The sequence below is a fragment of the Ricinus communis genome, chromosome 9, assembly GCF_019578655.1.
Source record: "Ricinus communis isolate WT05 ecotype wild-type chromosome 9, ASM1957865v1, whole genome shotgun sequence".
In the NCBI taxonomy this organism is placed as follows: Eukaryota; Viridiplantae; Streptophyta; class Magnoliopsida; order Malpighiales; family Euphorbiaceae; genus Ricinus; species Ricinus communis.
The window spans coordinates 1,478,669-1,495,594 of NC_063264.1; the positions used below are offsets into that span (position 1 = coordinate 1,478,669).

Here is a 16,926-nt window from a genome sequence, read left to right on the forward strand (position 1 = left end):
ATCGGGTCGAGTTTGATGTAATATTAAATTTCAAATATAGATTCAGGCCCACAAGACTTTGAGTAGGACGAACTTGAAGCCCACGAAATTTATAGCTGGGCCTGGATTAATTTGATAAAGCCCAATAAATTATGTTATTACCATTGTTAGACCTCAGTTAAACCAAAAACCCTCGCAAAACCCCCCCGAAAGAAACAGAGACCAAAATAACAAGCTCGAGAGCTCGAGCGCTTGCTACAATGGCGGCGAAGAAACAAGAGAAGAAGAGAAAGCAAAATTCAGATGCGAAGAACGTCACCGATAGTTTACCTTCTAAAAAGCCGAAGCTTAACGAGAAATTTAAAAAACCTTTCGACCCTTCTAAAAAGCTAAATGATAAATCAAAATTAGGTCAATCGAAATCTGGAAATGACAAAAATGCGCCTGAGACAAAGCGAGAGCGTCGAATTCGTGCTAAGGTTAACTGTTTTAGATATATACTAAATTATTATGTTTTTGACTCTTATTTGGTGTAATTGAAATTGAATTGTATTTGCTAATGCGTATTTTTTTTATTACAAATTTTAAATTAATTGTAGGAATTGGCAGAGGCTAGAAAGAAGAAAAGAAAGCGGCATTACACACTGGAGCAAGTATGTTTTTTTTTTTTTTTTTTTTTTATAAATTTAGTTTAATTTTTTATAAGTTATTTTTACTCTGTAGATGCTAAATAAATGTGCATGTACTTATACATGTGCAAAACTAGAAGTAAAGCTGTGCCTTTTACTGATAAATACATTTGAAATAGGGTTTGCTATTAGAGTTAAAAAGAAAAGAAGCTCTTCCAGTAAGTTTGTTTGTAGCCATGGTTAGTGGTAATTTTATTGATTTTATTGTTTTTTTCATTAGGAGCTTGCATCTCTCTGGGAGAAGATGAGGCAGCGGAATATTTCTAAAGAAGATAGATCAAAGTATGCAAATTTTGATTCTTGATTTCTTAACATAATCACAAGTTTATCTGTCTCATATGGGTTTGTGTTTCCAAATTATGTTAAGATATATAAGCGAAGCTTTACAAAAGATGAAGGGAAAGATTCCAGAAATTGCTAGCTCCCATGTTTCTTCTCGTGTATTGCAGGTGTTTCTTGCCGTTCTTTTTTTTTAATAGAAAAAAATAACATTTCCCCACTTTTAACTCTCATTTATTATGGCTTTCTCTTGAATCAGACCTGTGTTAAGTATTGCTCGCAGACAGAAAGGGATGCTGTGTTTGAAGAGCTTAAGCCACATTTTCTTACTTTCTCATGCAACACTTATGCAGTTCATCTGGTCAAGAAAATGTTAGATAATGGTATGCTTTTCTTCCTCATAAAAAGGATTAAAAAAAAAAAGAAACTAGTGGAAATACGTGTTCCCATATGTTCTTCTAGGTCAGAGAAGTCAACTGTTTTAACACTTAAATTTACTGCTCATATTATCTGCAGCTTCTAAAAAACAACTGGCAGAATTTATCTCCAGTCTCCGAGGGCATGTTGCATCACTTCTTCGACACATGGTTGGATCTGTTGGTATGATTGCCTCGTTTTTTCCTTTTTCCTGTTGGTTTTTATTAAAGGTACATGATACTAGAGTGATCCTAGAAGGAACAAGCTTGAATCTATTCAGTAACTAGAACTACTGCAATATTGATTTGATTTTTAGGTTCTACTGTTACTACTGATAGAAGGTGGCAGAATAAACGGGATAATCTCAACATGGTAGCAGAGTATATATTTTCTTGTAACTTGTGCCATGCTGGCTTATTAATATAATATGGTTGCTACTGCAGTTATTGAGCATGCCTACCAACTTGGAAATGCAACCCAAAAACAAGAGCTCCTGCTGGAGCTATACTCGGCCGAGCTTCAGTTGTTCAAGGACCTTACCTTGATGAAAGAGAGCAGGTAACTCATTTATCATTTCTAATATTTTGCCACTAGAAAGGTAGTTACTAGCTGGCCTGTTGTAATGCTGCTTTGTAATATTCCCTTGCATTGCTGCTTTTCTTTCTGCTGACAAATGCCATATGCATTGCCTGTGTTTCAGATTGCTTGATGTAGTCTCCAAGTTGAAGCTGCAGAAGGCTTCAGTCTTGCGACACATGACTTCTGTGATTCAACCAATTCTTGAAAAAGGGATTGTTGATCACTCTATCATACACAGGGTGCTAATAGAGTATCTCAGCATGGCTGATAAGGTGATTTTTTTGATCTTAAATGCTTCAAAAAATCTTAACGTTTGCAGAAGCATTTTTTTTCCTGCAGAAATAGATTTTTCTTGCCCTTATAACTTGCATCTTTTACATAGTCCTCTGCAGCAGAAGTAATTCAGCAACTGTCAGGTCCACTTCTTGTTCGAATGATCCATACAAGGGATGGATCAAGGATTGGTATACTGTGTGTTAAATATGGGAGTGCCAAGGTCAGTTCTTATGGGTCTGGTCTTCAGTATCTATGAAGATAAGAGCTAGTTGTTCATTCATTTGACAATTTGCAGAACTGTGTCTTTATTTCTATGAATTGCAAGCTGCTATTGATTATATTTACTTCCTAATATCTAGGAAAGAAAGAAGATTGTCAAGGGAATGAAAGGTCATATAGGCAAGATAGCTCATGATCGATATGGCAGCTTGGTAATGATTACTCTTTCCATGTCTAATTCCTCAAGGACTGTTTGTCTTTACCTGTTTGTTATGCTTCTTGTGGTATATACTCATGATAGATTCTTAATTTTGTCTGTTTGAGTTATTTCAGATAATTTTTGTGTGTTAATTATTGCTGAAACCAGCCTACTTCCTAAATTTCTTAGAATATATCCTATAACCCAGTAATATTATAGTGTCTTCAGCAGCTATAAACAAAGGCTTCTTTTTCTGGGCCCTGTGGGAAGGGGGGACATGCTCCAAATTGTGTAGGCTAGTGATTGAGGAATTTTTTACATATCAACGAGAAACATTAACTGAAAATCCCCTGACAAATATCATTATTTGAACTTGAAGGTTCCTCCGAATTACAACTTTTGCAGTATCATGTTTTAGTTTTTTCCTCACTCTTATGTGATGTATTGCTATTTATGTTCAGGTACTTGCCTGCATTGTTTCAACTGTTGATGACACAAAGCTTATAACAAAGGTTGATTTTCTAATGCTGCTCAACGAACAGTTGACTCATTTCTGTTCAATAGGTCTTCTTAGCATTTTCTTTTACAGATTATCATTCGCGAGCTTCAAGCAGTGTTGAAGGATCTTATGTTGGACAAGGTTTATACTCTTCCTCAATCATACAAGTCACTCTATTAACAAATATGGTGGAATAAGGTCTTAGCTTTTGATTATGAGGATGGTCTACTGAGTTTTTGTTGAAAAAAAATGTGGTGCATCATATGCCAAATGAAATTACCTAAGATGCCTGTTGAACCCCTCAGGCATCCCCGCCTGCAGAGATTTTTAACAAATATGTTAACAAGGATAACTTGATATCAGTTAATAGTTGGACTTTTTTTCTCACTTAGCTTTTAGCCTTTACCATATAGACAGCTTTGTGTTTCGCCTCAGTCTTATACTCTGAGATCCTGCTGATGACCTTTCTTTGCGTTAATTGTGAATATCAGATTGGGAGGTGCCCGTTACTGCAGCTTCTTCATCCAAATTGCTCACGCTATTTCAGCCCTGATGATATGGCTGCTTTCAGTCTATCTATCTTGTCTCTCAGTGCCAAGGTAATGAGAGTGATTTTTCTTCTCTTAAACAGTCAAAATTTGCGATATGAGTATGTTGTAATTTGTCCCTATTTCTTCTTCATGGTCACTTTAGCCTATGATAAAAATACTGAGACTTGCTATTTTCAGAGTGAGTTGGAAGTAAAGTCTGAGACAAAGTCTTTAAACGACGAAGCATCTAGCGATGAGGCGGATGCTATTGCCAAAATTACAACGGCTGGGGCCAATGAAAGTGCAAGTTCTGAGAATGCCGACTTCATTGAGGGTGGAAAGAAAGATCCATCTATAAGAAGACATGAGCTGTTGGTTGGGAGCGGCCTCGCTGAGGTTTATAGCTTTAGTCTTGCAGATTTCTATCTCTCTCTCTCTCTCTCACACACATGCACGCGCCCCTTTTCGTTTTTTTATTTCCTACTAAATTAGGGTGCATGTACACATGGAGTCTTACTTTCAGATGTTTCAAGAGACATTTAACTTAAAATGCTATTCTGCTTTGCAGAATCTTATTGATGTATGTATAGAGAATGCAGGAGAGTTGCTCAGATCAAATTTTGGCAAAGAAGTCTTATATGAGGTAAGTTAATTTGCTTACAACGGCCTAATACCTTCTCTTATTTGTTTCCTTCTCATTCTTTTACTGAAGTATCAACTTGTCATTTTCTGGTTTCTGGATTTGATGCGCACTTGCAATTTATGCATTGTAGTATATAATTGTCTTGGAGTTCTCTTGGTTATGAATGCAGGTTGCAACTGGGGGTGCTGGCGGCATTCTCCATTCAGGTCTGGATGACAAGTTGAACACCTTGCATGAAGCTATAGCTTCTCTTGCAGCAGAGCCTAAATCTGAAGAATCTGAACAGGAACATGTCCTTGAAAATTTCTATTCCAGTCGAACCATTAGAAAATTAATCATGGATAGCTCAACCTTTGCTGCTACTTTATGGATGAAAGCCCTGAAAGGAAGATGTGAATTGTGGGCCCAAGGTCACAGGTTAGTACATCTGCTACTTTCTTTAATACATTTATGTGAAGCATGTATATTATATTTTTTTGTTAATCCCTTTCCTCTTATTATGCAGTTCAAAGGTAATATACGCATTCTTGGAATCCTCAGATGCCAAAATCTCTAAACTAGTCAGCAAAGAGCTGCAGCCATTGATAGATAGTGGTATCCTCAAAGTTCCTGAACACAAGAAACCAGGAAAAGAAGGGTAAAGCTGGCTGCACTTTCGCAGAATCTGTGACATTATTTTCTTCAAAGAGACGGGCTTAGCATCTCTGAATGTCCGTGGCATTACTTTCTCTTAAATATGGGCATAGCATCTGGAAATCACCGGTTGAATTGCATTCAATCTTTGCCAAGAATGAAATCGAGAAATTTATTGAAATATAAGAAAATGATAGATCAAAGTTCTTGGAGCTGAAATGAGGTTTACAGCTAAAGTGATGTATGGTGGACCTGACAAACTGCAAGAATGAGACCGTACAAAGTTTTGCAACATTTTTGTACCAGAAAATTTCTTATTATAGTTTGTTTTTGTTAGTAATATTCTCTTGCAATGCAGTGGAACTACAACTTTTTGTTTCTTCTTAAACATTTGATATTGTCCTATTTATAAGGGTATAAAAGCATCTGAACAATATTTGGCTCTCTGCTGATCTTATGCTGCTTGACATTTAAAAATAAACGATGAATATGAGAATTATATCAGGAAAATCTAGTGAAACAATCTAATTCTAGTTTATGAACTGACACAAGCGGATTTTGTCTTCAGCATTCCTCTATCTGATCTATTCTCAAATATTGGGCAATCATATCTTGCCGTTCCTTTGGCATAATTTGATGAATTTTGCTTTTGTGAAAACCAAACATCATCAGGTTTCTTGTAAACTCGGTTCCTGACATGAGGGTAGCCTTCAAATAGATAATCAGATGGATCGAAAATTGGGGATTCTCTTCGTGATCTGCAACGAGTGTTGCTCTGATACAAGTGGTCTGTAGGATTGAAAATCGGTGATTCATTCCTTAATGTGGCATTAGCCTTCAAACAATTCTCCATCACTTTGGCTTCCTCTCTGAATCTCTGTCTAATGTCTTTTAAACCTTGCAGAATTCTGTACGATCTTGAGTGGTTTGCAGGGTTCAAATCCTGCAGTTTCGATCTCGAATTGCAGTGCACGTCATTGCACTCTGTGCAGAAGTTTTTCCATCTTTCCAAGTTGAACGCTCGTCTCTTAACATTGTCAGACAGACATGAATAAGCCTGCAAACGAAGATGCTTAACTGAGAAATAAAGAAAACGACATGAAAAAAGAAGAGCAACAGATACCCATCTTGAGTTAATTAGTGAATTGGTGAATGAATGCAGTCATACCTAACTTGCAGATGCCGTTGGTGAATTTAGCTTTCTGAAAATAGTTTCTGCTGTTAAAAAATTAAATGCTGAGTGCCAAATTTATGGTCCTATCACGTGAGAGAACACTGTATAGTACATGCTATGCAAACCATTAGCTCAGTTCATTAATGCATGCCATTCGCATGACGATTTCAACTTTACACCCTTCTTTCACAGGTTTTTTCCACCTTCCATTCTTTCAGAATTATATCTGATGGAGATTAACTAGTTCTCCCAAACCTCGGTTAATAATAAGAATAATCGTTCCTTTCGAAAAAACTAAGAATAATTGTTAATGTGATTAAGTACATGGTTTTCTCTAAGCATACTTATAATATTCTTGAACCTAATTATGCAAGGATTCAAAACGTCTAACCTCCAAGACAAGCTTGAAAGCAATCTCAGCTTTGGGATGCTTGTTTTTATCAGGATGAAGCTGCAAAGCTGCACCAAGAAAACAATTCTTTCTTTTCCATAAAAAAAAAAAAAAAAGGAGAAGCAAGGAAAGCACATTTTTCAATAGAAAACACAAGAGACACATTCGAGAAAGCATACCAAGTTTATGATACCGCTTTCGAATGACATCAACATCTGCATCTTCTTTTATCTATAATAAAACATTGTTAATGTATCAGATAAAAGCATCAAGAGAGGTAGACAAATGAATGGATATCAAGAATTCAAGATCAAGAAAGATGTAACAGACATACTCCAAGAATGCGGTACCAGTCGATGAAATGAGATTTAACCGGCTTCAAAGAATGTTTATGAGAACAAGAATTGGAAAGGTTAGATAGAGAGCAAATTTCCAAGACTAACTGGGATTTTGTGGTATCTGATTCTTTACCCATTTTTAGAGAATTTGAAAGAGAAGCAGAGAGAGAGAGACATATTATTTTATAAGAAAAAAGGGTTAGTGAGTGATTGAAATGAAGAATTTAAAGGTGTGCGTTTAATTTTATTTGGTTTTAAAGAAGAGAGGGAGTGATTAAGGAGGAGGTGGAGCGGTTAAGAAAAATGAGCAAAGTTTGCGGGAGAGATTTTTGAAAGTGGATCAGTTGGTGGGAAGTGCAGAGACGGAGATGATAACGTTAATTTTGCCACGTTGCTCTTGTTTTTCAGTCTTTTTTTTTTTTTTTTCTAAAAAAGATTAATTAATTAATTTCCTCCTTAATCACGATTAATTAAGTGCAATACTTTTAAAACCTTCAGATCAAATTCAAGAACCTGATTATGATTAAGGATGATGCTATGTGCATACAAGTCGTTTTAAGAGGTTTGAAATCAAATCAGTGAAGCGTTTATATTATTATTATCTATAATTAAGCTGTAATTATTTGATAACAGTGAAATTAGAATGTAATATTCCAGCTATTACATCTCATATTCGCAGACAAAAACTCTTATTTTCAAAAACATTTCAAGTAAAATATAGAGGAGAGAGCGATGTAATTAGTGAATGAGAAGTGAATAATGGAGCGTACAGTTGGGGAAGAAGAAGAAGAAGAAGAAGAATGACCCACACACATAATGCCCAGTTGAAACTTCAAACTCAGGCATAAAAAAAAAGGGTTCATCAGAAGTGTAGTTGAAAACTAATCCTGATAGGTCCCTACTCCCTGAAACCAAAAAAAAAAAAAAAAAAAAAAAAAAAAGGAAAAGAAAAGCAAAAGTGGCAACCTTTATATGTTCCCAAAAACAAAAGAAAAGTCCTTTCCTTTTTCCTGTCCAAAGATTTGGAAAACTTCAAAATTGTTATTGATTCTGTCTGCTTGTTTGTGTATAGTTTAATTCTAGTTGGGTATCAATCAACAGATGCATCAATATTCTAATCTCTGAAACAAAAAACAGGTTTTTGACCTTAGATTCCGCACTCCTTTAGTTTAAACCCTTTTTCTTGCTTTTGCATTTTTCTCATGATTGGACCAATCCATACGAAGAGAACTCATATTCAATTGAAATTTAAGCCTTATTTCTTTTCTGGGTATCCGTAGTGGAAGTTTATGTTTGTCATGGATATGAACTTTCAGATTGCATTTACCCATTTGATTGATGCGCAAAAATTAAGGGAAAAAGAGAGTATTGCTTTAAGAGCATGCACACATTTGTGCATATTCAGGTCTTCAAATTTAAAAAGAAAAAATAATACAACTAAAAGATGATTCAATGGAGAATCCAGTGGTTTATACATATAGGCATCGCATGAAGAAAAAATGGTTGCTCATAGATGACAGAATTGAGGGATGGCCTAAAGGTAGGTCAAATGGAGTGGTTGGATACAAAATTCAAAGCCAAGAGAAATTCATTTTTATTTGGAAAATCAAGAAAATTTACCAGGATCAATGCAGCTTCATTTTCTAAGTAAGACCAGAGCAATGGACTCCTTGTATATAACTAGTATAAATTTAGAAACCAAGTGTGTTTAGGGAGGTGTAATTCATCGTATTATGAGCTTCCCATTTGAATTTATTATTTCTTTTTTCTTTTTAGATTTCACTTTCATTCATACTTTTAATGCCAACACTAATTAGATCCCAAATGTGATTTCATTCTTCTTTAAATGGTATTTGGTTGAAATTTGAAATAAATTTCATGCATTTGGGTCCTAAATCCTAATAGAATGTGCTGGGCTGGATCCAGCCACTCCCCTCTCCAACTCGCTCTCTCTAGCCCAAGTTACCCCATAGCCATGAATTACACTTTTTATCGTTTATCAAAAACTAGTAATTGCACCCTTCTTATTATTATTTTAATTAATTTAATAATATTAATCTACAATATCTCAAAAATAATAAAAAATCAATTATTTTAGAATATTTTTAATTTATTTTTTGATATTTAAAATTTCTAGTTTATTAATAAATATTAATTTTTAAAGATAATATTTTTTATAATTAAAATTATTATTTAATTAGTTAATATATAAAAAAGAATTACTCTAGATGGGTGCGCCATTGTCCCAGTGATGCATGCAGCCAACAAAAGAGAAACAAATCCACTGTCAACAACATCAATCAACATATGCGGGAGTATATGCAAAATCAAGATAGACAATAAAATAAATAGAATAGTTGTTTGTTAATTAGAAAAAAAAGAAGCCAGTGGAGTACTCTAATTCGTCCTCATCCATAGCAACGCGCTTTTTCTTCAACCTGGTCACACCATCTTCCGTTCCATTCCATTCATGTCCCTTTTTTTGTTTACAATATTACCATTGTAACAGTTACAAAAACTTTAATTAATGCCCCATTCTCCTCTTAACTTTAACTACCCTACTCAATTCCTTCCTTTCCACATTTTACATTATTCCAAATACTCGGATGGGTGGTAGCCATTTGAAGTGTAGAAGAGAGAAGAAGATTCCAAATGCACCGCGTATCCTTAATCAGTATTATTGTATTTGGACAAACTAAACTCTTTTCTATTTTCTCTTTTCTCACAAATCCACATATATATATATTAAAGCCCGTCTTTCTTTAAAAAAGAATTTATTTATTTATTTATTTTGTTTCTGATAACATCTATTGAACTTCGTCTCTTTTCCTTTTTCTTTCTTTTTATAAAAAATTAATCTCTCATTTCAATTTAATTTATTCTTTCTATTTTTTTGAGCTACTAGGATTCTTCAGTTCCTCCAATCTCAAGAGTTTTTAAGCTTTTTTCTTCTATTTTTGTTTTTTATAGTCGATCTATTCGATTGATGGCGGCGGGTACAATGGCGACCGCCGCCGGAGCAGCGGTGTTATTGTACTACGTCTTAAGCCGTAGACTGGCTGCGAAAGGCGACGGAGAAGACGGCGATGAGAGCGGAGATTCATCAAAATTGAGATCGGGAAGGAGAAGAATCGTTCGCAGACCTGCGCAAGCACCAGCAACATGGCTTGAAACGATTACTACGTTATCAGAAACCCTAAGGTTCACTTATTCTGAAACTTTAGGGAAATGGCCTATTGGTGATTTAGCTTTTGGCATTAATTACCTCATCAGGAGACAGGTAAATTGATTATCATTTATCTTAATTAGTTCTAGGGTTTAGATTTTTGTGGTTCAGTATCAATTAAGTTTGGGTTTTTACTGTTTTCACCCGCAGGTTAATTTGCAAGTTGCAAGTATATATGCTGGGAGTAATTGTATGAAGCTTAAAGGACCTGCAATTATACAAGAGTTACACAGCTTGTTAAGATTGTTAACACTTTGTATGTTCTTCTCCAAGAAGCCATTTCCAGTGTTTTTGGATTCTGCTGGTTACACTATGGAAGATGTTCTTCTTCAAAAACCCAAGGCTGGGGTTAGTTTACTGATAATAGCTATCTCTTTTTCTTTTTAATTTGTTGTCAAACGTGATATTGATGTTGATCTTTTTACATTTAAATTGCAGCTTTTGAAGCCGGCTTTCACAATTATACATGATAAAGATTTAAAATGTTTTCTTCTACTAATTCGTGGTACACATAGTATTAAAGACACATTAACAGCAGCAACTGGTGCAGTCGTTCCCTTCCATCACTCGGTTTTACATGATGGTGGGATTAGTAATTTAGTTCTAGGTTATGCACATTGCGGAATGGTTGCTGCTGCTCGTTGGATTGCCAAGCTTAGTACTCCTTGTTTGCTTGAGGCACTTGCCGATTATCCTGACCATGGAGTTAAGGTAATATCTATTTTTATCTTTGGCATGAAATGCTATAGATTGTAGCATCTGCTTGATTGGCATTTCTTCATATTTTGTTATGTTACTTCCTGCATCTGAATTTTATTTATGGGCTTCTATTGCATTTGGGTTTTACAATCTTCAAATTCATTTTGTTTCAAGCCAATGATATCATCATGTCACTTAACTTGGAACGTGGAAGATTTTAGTTTTCTCATACAGCAATTGCATCCAACTGAAACCATTTTAAGCTTCAGTATTAGATTTGGAACCTTTTTCATTTCTGTTTTCAAACCTCATATGTTGGCAAGCTTTGAGAACAATTAACTATAAGGTTCTTGCCATCTCTGTTGACATTCTGTTATCATTAACTAGTGTAGGATCGTCGTAAAGAACCATGTGGTACATTTTTCCCTTCTATGAATTTTTCATTTAATTTTTCAGTAATTGTTTTAGGTTGTTGGGCATTCATGTGGTACATTTTTCCTTTTATGAATTTTTCATTTAATTCTTCAGTAATTGTTTTAGGTTGTTGGGCATTCGCTTGGTGGGGGTACTGCTGCATTATTAACTTATATCCTACGGGAGCAGAAGGAGTTCTCTTCTAGCACCTGCGTCACATTTGCCCCAGGCATGTATTATTTACTGTTGATCTTACTGTGAGTTTTTCAATTTGCTGGTTAGTATGCTCTAATGATGGATTGTTATGTTTAAAATGATGAATTTCTTTCTCAGAAATTGTTCATATTGTATGTGCAATGTTTCATTTCATTAATTGGATTAGGATATGGAATTTGTTAATTGCTTATCATGCAAATGTATGCCACAATAGAGATACTTCTAAACAATGGCCTTTAGCTTTGATCTTAAAGATCCACCAGTTGTGCTACCTTTGTGTTTGTTGATTGGTAAAATGTTTGTGCTCATACCTGTTATGAATGTTGATAATTTATAATACAAAATCATGTAAAAGTATCTTTTTGACAAGTAGAACCTTTGAAAGAAGCTATTTATGAGAATCATCTTGATTTTGACATTTAAGATTCTTTTCCTTCTAGGTTGCATAATTCATGGATGTCTAACTAGATTTCAGTGTCGTTTCCTAGAATAGTACGAAGAGAAGCTTATTGGTGAGTATGGTATGCTTTTCTCTAATTCCTTGAACTGCATTATTTGCAGCTGCCTGTATGACATGGGATTTAGCAGAATCAGGCAAGCACTTTATTACTACTGTGATTAATGGATCTGATCTGGTGCCTACATTTTCAACTGCTTCAATTGACGACCTTCGCTCTGAGGTGCTGAATCACGACCAGTATTTGGTTTTCATTCTTTAGTATATATTTCAGACTTCATATTTCTAAATTTTTGTGGACCAGGTAACAGCATCGTCATGGTTAAATGATTTGCGGGATCAGGTTGAGCATACCAGAGTCTTAAATGTTGTTTATCGCTCTGCAACTGCTCTGGGATCGCGTCTACCATCTATAGCCAGTGCCAGAGCTAGAGTTGCTGGGGCAGGTGCTCTTCTGCGTCCTGTTTCTAGTAGCACTCAGGTAAATTCAAAGTAACCTTTTGGTTTATAATCCTGAGACTTCTAACACTTGGTTTGTCAATTCTTTGGAGCTATTAAGTCAATTGAAACTTTGCTGTCTTGCTCTTCTTTCTTTCATGTGCATGTACAAGCAACAACCTTTCCTGCATTATTTATCTGTTTTTCAATTAGCCAGTCATTATGTAAATAACAAAAAGATGTCTACCTTTTAATTTGTAGGTTGTGATGAAGCGAGCACAAAATGTCGCCCAAGCTGTTGTCAGAACTCGTTCATCTCTGTCATCATGGTCATGTATGGGTCCGAGGCGTCGATCTGTGGTTCCACCTGCGAACTCTAAATTGGAGGAATTGCCTGAAGCTTCTGTAGTGTCTGAAAGTTCTGAAACTCTTGTGGCTGAAGTTCAAATTGAAGACTCAGTCCAGCACAAACTAGAAAGTAATTCAAGCAGTGGATCAGGGCATGATGATACCGAGGAAGATGAGCCACTTATTTCTGGTGATAGAGTAATTAGTTCATCTGTCATTGAGGATGTTACTGAAGGTGAGTTGTGGTATGAACTCGAAAAGGAGCTTAAGAGGCAAGAGACTGAAGTTGATTTTCAGGCCCAGGAAGAAGAAGCTGCTGCAGCCAGAGAGATCACCGAGGAAGAGAATGTTCTGGCAAATGCAGCAGAAACCAACAACTCCATAACTACAATGGATGTCCCAGACAGCCAACATTTTTATCCACCTGGTAGAATCATGCATATTGTAAGCATGCCTGCCTCGGACACTGCCAATGTAGATCATGAAGTACTCACTGAAGAACATGTGGGTATATACGAGACTCCCAGAGAACTGTACAGTAAGATCCGCCTGTCAAAAACGATGATAAACGATCATTATATGCCTATGTACAAGAAGATGATGGAGTTGTTAATTAGGCAACTACAAAAAGATGAAGATTGTAGTTGTGCTATTTTACAAGATCAGATATAGTAGGGAAAAAAAAAAAAAGAAATTGCATTTCCACAAATATAGAGCTGGCAACTGAGTATTTTACTATTTTCCAAGTTAGATTTTTGGCATGTAGGACGAAATAGCAGTAACTAAAGGTTGTGAACTATAAAATGCAGGAAATAAAAAATACACATAGTAATAAATAGTATTTTAGATGAAATTTATTTCGAATTTGATGAGAAATTATATATTCAGTTAATTTTGGGGTCCTGCCTCTTCATTAACAGATACTTAAACCAATCCCGCTGGAAGAAGAAACAAAAGAAAGGAAAAAAGAAAAGGGCTTAAACATAGAGACTTTGTGAGCCTCGCCAATGGGAGGCTTCCAAAAATTGGCGGGCGGGACCACCTAAAGTAGGGCAGAACCCACTCGCCTCAATAGGTGTGTTCGATTGTACCAGGTGTCGGCACGACCCGCCGTCTCTATACGATCATTGACGAGTCGCCTTTCACCCCTGACAGGACGAGTTAAAGTTGTGCTTCCATCCCCCAATTTATTTATAGCAAGCGCCAAAAACTGGCTTATTATAGGTTCCGATGTGGGTTTTCGCCTTTGTACACATGTCGCCCCACAGACAAAACAGGACCCCGTAATTCCTCTTGATTGCTTCTCCTGTGCCTATTTTATTTATCCTTGTGAAATTTAAAGTTAAAAAAGAAAAAAATCGTGCATCAAGTAATATTAATCACTTTCGAAAATTGAGATGATGACAACTCCCTTATAGAGAAGCAAATTACAGCCCTCGTCATCACCTCTTTAAGAATTTGTGGTTTGCACTCTTGTGTTGTGTTGTGGTCTCCTCTCGAAAACGAGCCCACAAAGACGCAACAACTGCCAGTAGGCTGTATGCCAAAATGGAGATGCATTATCAGTTCTGTTATTAAAATGTAAAATTAAATCTCTGAAATCATCTGTACATGTATGAAAGATGACAGTTGAGCTTGACCATTCTTGCTTACAACAGCATTACAGCCTATAACTTGGAAAGAGACCAAAAACTTTATTGACCAGATCACTTTATCAACTTGCATTCCTCATGAATCAACAATACAAAAACATTTAATTTACAGCTTTTTTATTTGCCTTATCAGAGATAACAGGGAATATAACATTTGATCCAACCAATCTTGAAATCCAATAATCCTTCATAGACGTATGTCCCTGCTATTTAGTGTCATGTCATCAGCCACCATAGCGGGTCTTGAGGGACTCAGGGGGCTCTTCTTCCATTATACCTGCACCTGTTGTTGCTAGATACTTGCGGATGGTTGTTTTACGATCCCCAAGAAAAGTGTGATCCAAAAAGTTGTTGTGAGCTGCACTTCCCAGATTCTTTGCTGCTAATACACTGCAGAGCATTTTATTGCCTTCAATTTATATATAAAAAGGGTTGCATAAGAGATAAGGTTTAGGAAAGTCTTTGGCCACTTTAACGATTCCATTAAACAAAATGCCTCCAAGTTGTTCACTTAGAAATTGAAAGAAATCTGAGCTGGGAGAAGTAAACTGGCTCATTAAATTAAACTGAAAGATAACCAGAGGTCATCTACTAAGACACTGAATGATTTCAGCTATGGCAATTCTTTCATGTTTGGACTTTGAAGTTTCGATCAACCAAATTTTGAAAAAGGTTTTTCAATAATAAGGAATTGACTATGGAACTCAAACCAGTAGCTAACCTACCTTAGTTCTCAGTCTTGGGTTCTACCTTCTGCCTTCTCTTATCTACAGCATCCTTGCTGATAAACTTTTATCAATCAGAATCTAATAGCTCTTCTACTTCTATGGGTTATGAGTTATCTATCAACACTTTGTACTCCTATAAGATATGCAGCTAATGTTTAATTCTCGCTTCTCTACCATCGCATATGCCCCAATAGATACATAGTTTCACATGGGGAACATGTTAGCAAGAATTTCTGGAACTTTGATGTGCTGTGCAAATAATGCTGTGATGATAATGAAGAATCCCCTAACAATTTCTTGTTTCTATAGCATAACCTATATCAGATGTAGCACTTACCAGTGTCGAAGATAAGTACGGCAAGGTAAGATATCATCTCTCCAGATCTTGGAAATGCCATATCTTCCATAATGCTGAAAATAAGTCTCTTTACTTCCTGTATAAAACTAGACGTGTCACATATTATATTTGCCTTGTAATTCTTCTAATTGACATTATATAAGAGCTAAAGCCAATTAGGTAATGGAAAATCATAACAACAACTCAGCGGAACACATTATTTTGTTCAAAAGAGAGAGCTCTCAGAATGATAGAAATTCAAATATTGAAGCATCGATTCTGCAGATTGCAGAATTGTCACCACAACATATTCGAGAAACACATAACAGAAATGTGTCATAGTGTTTCTTTGTTGCTAACCACAGACATCTCTGCCTTATACAGTCAAAACAGTAGACAGAAATTACCTTTACATCTAATCCGGAAAAATTCCTCATCACTGTAGCGCGCGCAAAGCACCTGCAAAGCACCAGCAAGATTCATGTGCTAATGCAAAGAAAATTAACTAAGATATATATACTTATTACTGAAAGAAAGAACTACCGCTGGACTATCAAATGGCTTGCCATCAAGTGTTTCAGGCACAACCTGCCATGCATAGTGTTACAACAGAGAATGAATAGTAGCTGCTTATAAATAAACAAGAAAAGCCATTAATAAATATTAATCAAGAAACTTACTGCTAGAAATCGGAACTCAAGTTCTCTCTCCATAAAAGCAGGAATCTACCTTCACATTGAACAACACAAATTCATCTAGCTATACAAACAGAATGATTACTCTTTTTTTTTTTTTTTAAATATTTTTATAGAACAAAATGTATATAGATTCCTAAATACCTCTGATTTATCGATCTCAAAAACTGTAACTATAAGAGTTTCACCTTCGCAAGGCTCCACGCTCAAGCTAGAAATCTCCTGCAAAAGAATTTACAAAATTTGACGCACAAATAAACCAAAACACCATCATTTCATACATTATTTTACATATAGAAACCTTAGTTTCAGGCTTGGCGATGCCGCGTTCAAAGAAAATAGGAGCCACGTGAGCAAAGACGCGTCTAAATCCGTTTAATCTCGCAACTCTAAAGTTCACTAGATCAGGAAATGTGCTTTTCGCGCTTCTCTCTGTTTCCATTAAAAAAATCAGATTAATCATTAAACAAGAAATATAAATAGCACAGACAGTGATGATAATGATTTACATAACGTGCCGGAGAGTAGAGAACCGAAGCCGCAAATGGAGATGAGACCGGAGGAGGGAGACAGAAGCTTCTGGAAATCTACGGCGAGTTCGGTTATTGTCGGAGGTTGAGAGATTGATGAAGACATGATTATTGAATGTTGTTGCCGGAGAGTTCTCTGGTGATTGATTTTGAATGGAGAGTGTGGTGAGAAGGTCTTCGGAGAGTGAGTTGGACGCGCGCGAAAATTGCGTCTAGAAGGAGCGTGAAAGAAGGGGAGAGAAAGAGTTAAAGAAGCAGTACTCATATGAGAAGAACAGGAAGCAGGAACAAAAGAAATTGGAGAGGGTCGATGATGACCTGAAGAAGACGACTTTGCGTGG

General features: G+C 36.0%; 4 protein-coding genes and 1 long non-coding RNA gene across 6 annotated transcripts; 2 read left to right on the top strand and 3 right to left on the bottom strand.

Annotated features, from left to right (window-relative positions):
* Positions 1-137: 137 nt before the first annotated feature.
* On the top strand, positions 138-5,386 carry LOC8278784 (pumilio homolog 24). Its single transcript, XM_048379374.1, has 17 exons — positions 138-458; positions 579-632; positions 889-950; positions 1,036-1,117; positions 1,207-1,330; positions 1,464-1,547; positions 1,808-1,922; positions 2,065-2,215; positions 2,326-2,439; positions 2,579-2,650; positions 3,099-3,149; positions 3,227-3,277; positions 3,628-3,735; positions 3,865-4,062; positions 4,235-4,309; positions 4,479-4,726; positions 4,815-5,386. The coding sequence occupies exons 1-17, from the start codon at positions 240-242 to the stop codon at positions 4,948-4,950; spliced, it is 1,944 nt and encodes a 647-aa protein (XP_048235331.1). The 5' UTR covers positions 138-239; the 3' UTR covers positions 4,951-5,386.
* A 25-nt stretch (positions 5,387-5,411) lies between these two features.
* Positions 5,412-7,453, bottom strand: LOC8278783. Its single transcript, XM_002516933.4, has 4 exons — positions 6,842-7,453; positions 6,687-6,738; positions 6,508-6,575; positions 5,412-5,999 (listed from the first exon to the last, which is right to left on the bottom strand). The coding sequence occupies exons 1-4, from the start codon at positions 6,980-6,982 to the stop codon at positions 5,478-5,480; spliced, it is 783 nt and encodes a 260-aa protein (XP_002516979.1). The 5' UTR covers positions 6,983-7,453; the 3' UTR covers positions 5,412-5,477.
* A 2,362-nt stretch (positions 7,454-9,815) lies between these two features.
* LOC8278782 lies at positions 9,816-13,352 on the top strand. Its single transcript, XM_002516932.4, has 7 exons — positions 9,816-10,125; positions 10,222-10,419; positions 10,510-10,782; positions 11,311-11,413; positions 11,962-12,080; positions 12,162-12,338; positions 12,557-13,352. The coding sequence occupies exons 1-7, from the start codon at positions 9,832-9,834 to the stop codon at positions 13,313-13,315; spliced, it is 1,923 nt and encodes a 640-aa protein (XP_002516978.2). The 5' UTR covers positions 9,816-9,831; the 3' UTR covers positions 13,316-13,352.
* LOC125371094 lies at positions 11,792-12,681 on the bottom strand. The gene is made up of 2 exons (XR_007217325.1): positions 12,543-12,681; positions 11,792-12,493 (listed from the first exon to the last, which is right to left on the bottom strand). It is a non-coding gene; the product is annotated as an uncharacterized LOC125371094 (long non-coding RNA).
* Positions 13,353-14,313: 961 nt separating the features above from the next.
* Positions 14,314-16,850, bottom strand: LOC8278781. Of its 2 annotated transcripts, XM_015717883.3 has the most exons (8): positions 16,574-16,850; positions 16,357-16,487; positions 16,200-16,277; positions 16,041-16,085; positions 15,904-15,948; positions 15,768-15,819; positions 15,361-15,457; positions 14,314-14,685 (listed from the first exon to the last, which is right to left on the bottom strand). In XM_015717883.3, exons 1-8 carry the CDS (start codon positions 16,848-16,850, stop codon positions 14,520-14,522), a joined length of 891 nt encoding a protein of 296 aa, XP_015573369.1. In that variant the 3' UTR covers positions 14,314-14,519. The 2 variants fall into 2 exon arrangements, with proteins under 2 accessions (XP_015573369.1, XP_015573370.1); XM_015717884.3 differs by lacking the exon at positions 15,904-15,948.
* Between the last annotated feature and the right edge of the window lie 76 nt (positions 16,851-16,926).

Coding starts and splice junctions, on each gene's coding strand:
- LOC8278784 (XM_048379374.1), top strand. CDS start 240: ATGGCGGCGAAGAAACAAGAGAAGAAGAGAAAGCAAAATTCAGATGCG. Junction 1,331..1,463: donor CAAGAAAATGTTAGATAATG/GTATGCTTTTCT, acceptor TATTATCTGCAG/CTTCTAAAAAACAACTGGCA. Junction 1,548..1,807: donor ACACATGGTTGGATCTGTTG/GTATGATTGCCT, acceptor TTGCTACTGCAG/TTATTGAGCATGCCTACCAA.
- LOC8278783 (XM_002516933.4), bottom strand. CDS start 6,982: ATGGGTAAAGAATCAGATACCACAAAATCCCAGTTAGTCTTGGAAATT. Junction 6,576..6,686: donor AAAGCGGTATCATAAACTTG/GTATGCTTTCTC, acceptor TTCTTGGTGCAG/CTTTGCAGCTTCATCCTGAT. Junction 6,000..6,507: donor CTTTCAAGCTTGTCTTGGAG/GTTAGACGTTTT, acceptor CTTCGTTTGCAG/GCTTATTCATGTCTGTCTGA.
- LOC8278781 (XM_015717883.3), bottom strand. CDS start 16,850: ATGAGTACTGCTTCTTTAACTCTTTCTCTCCCCTTCTTTCACGCTCCT. Junction 16,086..16,199: donor TTGAGATCGATAAATCAGAG/GTATTTAGGAAT, acceptor ATGTGAAGGTAG/ATTCCTGCTTTTATGGAGAG. Junction 15,458..15,767: donor TTTCCGGATTAGATGTAAAG/GTAATTTCTGTC, acceptor AGTTTTATACAG/GAAGTAAAGAGACTTATTTT.
- LOC8278782 (XM_002516932.4), top strand. CDS start 9,832: ATGGCGGCGGGTACAATGGCGACCGCCGCCGGAGCAGCGGTGTTATTG. Junction 10,783..11,310: donor ATCCTGACCATGGAGTTAAG/GTAATATCTATT, acceptor TAATTGTTTTAG/GTTGTTGGGCATTCGCTTGG. Junction 11,414..11,961: donor CTGCGTCACATTTGCCCCAG/GCATGTATTATT, acceptor CATTATTTGCAG/CTGCCTGTATGACATGGGAT.